The sequence below is a fragment of the Camelina sativa genome, chromosome 8 (assembly GCF_000633955.1).
Source record: "Camelina sativa cultivar DH55 chromosome 8, Cs, whole genome shotgun sequence".
NCBI lineage: Eukaryota > Viridiplantae > Streptophyta > Magnoliopsida > Brassicales > Brassicaceae > Camelina > Camelina sativa.
The window spans coordinates 12849414-12856027 of record NC_025692.1 but is presented as its reverse complement, the minus strand read 5'-3'; the positions used below and the strand labels follow the sequence as shown (position 1 = coordinate 12856027).

General features: G+C 33.6%; 1 protein-coding gene across 1 annotated transcript; it reads left to right on the top strand.

Annotated features, from left to right (window-relative positions):
* Positions 5588-6241, top strand: LOC104709486 (ubiquitin-conjugating enzyme E2-17 kDa-like). The gene is made up of 3 exons (XM_010426093.1): positions 5588-5666; positions 5746-5873; positions 5981-6241. Exons 1-3 carry the CDS (start codon positions 5588-5590, stop codon positions 6239-6241), a joined length of 468 nt encoding a protein of 155 aa, XP_010424395.1.

The window sequence follows — 6614 nt, the reverse complement described above, 5'->3', positions numbered from 1 at the left end:
CTTTTCCAAGTGTAATTAGGGTTTTTTTTTTTGGGCGCTAGAAGGAAAATATCAGTTTTTTCCCGTCGGTTTACAAGTGAAGAATTGTTTGATGGAATTGGTTGGGTTGGTATTTATAGATTATATATTATACAGTTGTACAATTACTATTTATCCTTATTATTTAAGGAAAAGTCACTTTATTATAAACATGACATTGTTTATTGTTTTGTAACTAATTATGGCTACTATAGTACTAGTTTTTAGAATTGTTTTTTAATTTTTGTTTTTAAAAAAACTATTTTATTATTCAATCACAAAAAGATAATTATAAGAGAATTTTGTATTAAATAATTATCACAATTATTAATATAATATCTTAATGAAAGAATTTATTTAATCAATTATTAATTCTAAAAGAATAAGTATTGTAAATACTCTCCTTCATATAAATAAATAGATTATGTTATATTTCTTGCCAAACAAAATATACTTTACAAGCCTACTACGTTACTTCAACTTCAGTTTTGATAGGAGAAATTTGTATGAATATCTAGTTCTTTTTTTTTCGTTTTAGTTACTACTAGGATCGTGTCCGCACTACACCGCGAGATTGTTTTATTTTAATTATTTTGAGGATAATTTTTGTATGATGTTTGTTATTAAAAATTATTATTAGTATTGACAATTTTTATTGAGAATTTCTTACTCATACCCCTTCTTTGATACCCCTTTTTAAAAATGCCCCTTCTAGTGGCCATTTTTAACTCTACTCCTTCTTTATTTCGTAAAGACAATTTTGCCATTCTTTTATAATTATACTGACAATCTTATTCGACCTTCTCCGTCATAGATTTCTTCGTCGTCGACCATCTTCGTCTTCGTCTCTTCTTCTCCGTCGTCATCTATCCTTCTCTGTCGTCATCTATCCTTCTCCGGTCGCATCTCTCCTCCGGTCGTATCTCTCCTTCTCTGGTCGTATCTCTCCTTCTCCGGTCACATCTCTCATTCGCCATTGTCACTGCTTCTCCCGTCGTCTTAGTCATCTCTTTCACTTCGTGGTCTCTTCTTTTCCCATCGTGTAAGCTTGTTTTCTGAATTTTAATTTTGATTTCAATTTCAATTTTGTGTTAGCTATTAGATTGTTGTTTCGATTTCAAATTTGATGTCAGAATTTTTTTAGGTCTTAAGCACTTGTTCTTTAGATCTGTTCGTGATTATAAAGTCCTTTATCATATCTTTGGACATCTATTGTTGTTCTTTGATATAGTTGTTGGGATCTCTCTTCTTTTAATGTAGTTTTGTAATTCGTGATATTGGTTTGTTTTCTCAGGACTTGTTTGGGTGTACAAATGATTGAATTGTATTCATTATGTGGATTTTGGAAGTTGAACAACAACATTCATTGGGAATTTGAGATGGATAATGAAAGGGGAGCTTCTTTGATTAACATTGATGAGAATACTAGGTTTAGTGAGGTAAAGATCCTATTAGAAGATTTTGACATTGATATTCAGGCACAATGTTTAAAGCTTAGTTATACATTGTCTGCTATGTCTGCTACCATAGGTAGTATTCCTCTCTTTATTAGAAATGATAGGCAGCTTGAAGCTTTTAAACTCAAATATGCACAAAGCGGAGGAGTTCTTCATCTATGTGTTACTGTTGAGGATTTTTGTGTGACTGTTGAGCAGGTATTTTTAGTAAACTCATTCTCTTATTCTTTTTAATATTGTTTTAGAAAAGTAACTGATTTGACGAATGTTTCTTTATCAAGGCCAACGTAGCTCTACTTCTTTTATTGAGAGTGTTACTGCTGTTACTCAGGTAACTTTCTACTTTAGAATTTTTAATTATTTCTTGCTTACAAAACCTTATAAAATCCTTTGAAAACACTTGTAAAACGTTTTAAATACTTTACATCTCCTTTCAGGATCAAACTAGCTCAAATCTGTTTGTTGGGAATGCTATCGATGTTTCTACTGCTACTCATACTCAGGTAACTTACAATGGCATAAATATTTTAATTGCCTTTTCAACCCCTTTTAAAAATCTTTGAAAACAGTTGTAAACCTTATTAAATCCTTTGAAATCACTTGTAAAACCTTTTAAATACTTGTACTTTCAGGGTCAACCAATACCAAATTCATATGTTGAGAGTGTTCCTCGTTTTTATTGTTCTCTTGTTGCTTCTTCAAGTCAACATATTGGCTCTGATGATGATTTTACTGCTACTGCTACTCATACTCAGGTAACTTACAATGGCATTACTCCTTTTAAAAACTTTGGTAAATCCATTAAAACACTTTAAAAAACCTTTGAAAACAGTTGTAAACCTTATTAAATCCTTTAAAATCACTTGTAAAACCTTTTAAATACTTTACAAATCTTTCAAAAATTCATTGATTTGTACTTTCAGGCACAACCAATACCAAATCATATGTCGAGAGTGTTCCTCGTAACATGACAACCTCTGGTTCTTCACACTCAACTGGTCTAATCGATGTTGATTCACTGTTTCGTGGAAAGTTATTCAAAGACAAAACAGAAATGAGAAGTCAGATGCGGGTGTATGTAGTCAAGCATAGTTTTGAGTTTCATACTTTTAAGTCGGACAACAAGAGGTATGTTCTTCATTGTATTGATGAAAAATGTAGTTGGAGGCTATGTGCAACTAAGGTTAAAGCATCAGATAGCTTTGTTGTTCGAAAGTATATTAGTCAGCACAACTGTGACTCTGCTTTAAGGAATTTTAATCATCGCCAAGCATCTGCAAGGACTTTGGCTGGTTTGGTTAGTAACCATTTTGCAGGAGGAAAGCTTCCTCTCAGACCTAAACAGCTCATGGGAATTTTTAGGAATGACCATGGAGTTGGTGTCTCGTACTCAAAAGCATGGAGAGCTCAAGAACATGCATGAGAACTTGCTAGGGGTTTACCTGCTGATAGTTATCNTCGTGGAAAGTTATTCAAAGACAAAACAGAAATGAGAAGTCAGATGCGGGTGTATGTAGTCAAGCATAGTTTTGAGTTTCATACTTTTAAGTCAAACAACAAGAGGTATGTTCTTCATTGTATTGATGAAAAATGTACTTGGAGGCTACGTGCAACTAATGTTAAAGCATCAGATAGCTTTGTTGTTCGAAAGTATATTAGTCAGCACAACTGTGACTCTGCTTTAAGGAATGTTAATCATCGCCAAGCATCTGCAAGGACTTTGGCTGGTTTGGTTAGTAACCATTTTGCAGGAGGAAAGCTTCCTCTCAGACCTAAACAGCTCATGGGAATTTTTAGGAATGACCATGGAGTTGGTGTCTCGTACTCAAAAGCATGGAGAGCTCAAGAACATGCATGAGAACTTGCTAGGGGTTTACCTGCTGATAGTTATCAGGTTTTACCGAGTTGGTTCCACATGATAGAAAAGAAGAATCCATGTACTATCACTTACATCAAAGCTGATTCTGAAAATAAGTTTAGATACGCTTTTCTGGCTTTTGGTGCATCAATTAGAGGTTTTAAGTTGATGAGAAAAGTTATTTCTATTGATGGCGCCCATTTGAAATCAAAATTTAAAGGGACTTTGCTTGCTGCATCAGCTCAGGATGGTAATTTTCAGTTATATCCTATTGCTTTTGCCGTTGTTGATTCTGAGAATGATGCATCATGGGATTGATTTTGCGGTGTTTGAAGACTATTATTCCTGATGAAAAGGATCTAGTTTTCGTGTCTGATCGGGCTTCTTCAATTGCAACTGCACTTTCAGTAAATTATGAACTTGCTCATCATGGGATCTGCACTTTCCACTTGTAAAAGAACCTGGAAACACGATTTAAAGCTTCTGCTTCTCTTCTTCCAGTTGTTCATGATGCTTTAAGAGCTTACACTCTATATGATTTTGATTATTTGTTCAGTCAAATTTCCAAGGGTAATCCGAAACTTGGAGAATATCTTTGGCAAGCTGATATTAGGAAATGGTCTCGTGCATCTCCTTCTAACCGGTACAACATCATGACATCTAATTGTGTCGTATCCATTAACTCCTTGTTAAAAGAGACTCGCGAGTATCCAATTGTCTGCCCGTTTGAGACAATCAGGTCTATTTTGACTAGGTGGTTTAATGAACGACGTGAGGATAGCTATCGACATCCATATGTTGTTACTCCAAATGTTGGGAATAAGATGAAAGCATCTTATAATAATACTACCTGCTGGCTTGAAGTTTGTCAAGTAAATGAAAATGTCTTTGAGGTTAAAGCAGGTTTAAAGACGTATGTGGTGAATTTGGACACAAGGAAATGCACATGTTGAATGTTTGATATTGACAAATTCCCTTGTGCACATGGAATTGCTGCTGCCAAATATGTCAATCTCAATGAAAACATGTTTGTTGATGATTATCATTTCACTGAAAGGTTATAACTCTCTTCTTTAATTGGGTTTTGAAAAGGTTGCTAAAGTAACGGATCCGACAGGTTTTAACAATGTTTTAAAAGGTTTTAAAAGTTATTTATAAGTAGTTTAAAAAAGGTTTTACAATGTTTTACAAGGTTTTTCAAAGGTTTATCAAAGTTATATAAGTCTTATCTTCCTCTTTTTGTTTTACAGATGGCGTTTAGGATATTCAGAGAGAATTCACCCAGTTGGTGATATGGAGTATTGGGAGATTCTAGAGAGTGTTAGTACTTCTATTCGGACACCTTCTACTTGTATACCTAGTGTCAGGCGAAAGAAAAAGAGAATAGCTAGTTCATGGGAGCATGGAAAGGCTAAGACAAATTCAAAACAATACAAATGCACTAGGTGTGGTCAGTGTGGACACAACAAATCTAGTTGTGTAGCTGCTATCTAACTCTCACTCTTTTAATTCAACTTGAATTTGTTCTTTTTAATTATTTTTTTCAGTATGTGGTGTTGTAAACAACTTGTAATGCCTTTACAAAAGCAAGTCGTACCATTTTAAATCATTATAAACAACTTGTAAAACCTTTTAAAACCTGTTAAAACCATATATATACACTCTTGTAAATCATATATACTTTTGTAAATCCTTTTAAAAACATTTCAAAAACTGTAAATTTCTTTAAAAAATTATATATACTTTTGTAAAACCGTTTAAAAACCTTTTAAAACGTTGTAAAACCTTTTAAAAACCTTAATTGATTGGCACTCAATCCATTACTTCTGTTCGGCTTTTCGGATTTAGTTTTTTTGGCCCACCCTCTGAAAGGATACCAAACAGTCAAGTGAAAACATAATTGATTGGCACAATTAGTAATGTTTATTACGAACATCGAAGGAGATAAATCAAGATACTACAAAGGATTTTCGCGGTTACCCAAGCCCAGAGAGAAACAGCGCTCCACTTTTGATTTCGAATCGCTTAAGTTTCTTTTGTGGAAGACGATTGAAGGGGTATTACGCGAAGAGTCGCTTTCGAAACAGCAAAGGGGTAAGAATTGAAGGGGTAAGATTTCGAAAAAGCGATGCTTCGCGTTTTATAAATACTTTTTGCTCTTGACTTACACATCAAACCTTTGTCTCACGAAAACGTAAAAATCATCTCTCAGACTCCTCAATTTCTATTACCTTTTTCCTTCAATCCGTCAGAAATGTCACAATTTTCTTCAACCCATCTAAGGCATGCCTTGAAATCTTTGAACAAGGATCATTCGACAAATGTCACAGCAGGTAAACGCCTACATCTTCAGATTAGTTTTGTTTTACTGTTAAGGATAAAAGAGATTGAGTGTGTTTTCCTTTTTGTTAGTAATTGTTGATGACAACATTTTCAAGTGGGAGACTACTTTAATCGGACCAGTGAACACCCCATATGAAGGAGGAGTATTTAAAATGAGTATTCACTTTCCGTGTGATTACCCAAATAATCCCCCAAAGGTATTTGTTTTGATTATACTCCCTTTTATTTAGCAAGCATGTGTATTAGGACTCCTCTTTTTGCAGCCACTCAATAGTTTTTTAAATATAATTTCGTAATAATGCAGGTTTGTTTCAAAACAAAAATTTTCCACCCAAACATATCCGAAAGAGGTGCTATATACCTAAGAGTGTTGAAGTCCACATATTGGCATCCCATGCCGATTATTTGGCTTTTCAAGACAATAGTGGAGAAGTTGATTGAACCAGAGCTTGATGATGAGGACCAGGTCGATAAAAATCTTGCCAACCTCTACAAAACCGATAGGGCATGGTTTGAAGAGACGACAATAGAGATGACAAACCAATACGCTGGGAGAGCAAACTGAAATATGATCCTAAATAGTTCAAATCTATTTTTCAAATCTTGAATAATTCAACTTGTATTTGTTCTTTTTAATAAAACATTTCAGTCTGTTATGTTGTAAACTCCATTTTCAAACAAATTTTTTTTTTCCAGATTTTACTGTTTTAAAACATTATAAACAACTTGTAAAACCTTTTAAAAAAGCAAGTCGTACTGTTTTTATATCATTATAAACAACTTGTAAACCCTTTTAAAGCTTTCTAAAAACCATATATACTCTTTTAAAACATTATAAACAACTTGTAAAGCCTTTTAAAAAAACAAATTTTACTGTTTTAAAACATTATAAACAACTTGTAAAGCCTTTTAAAAAACCAAGTCGTACTGTTTTTATA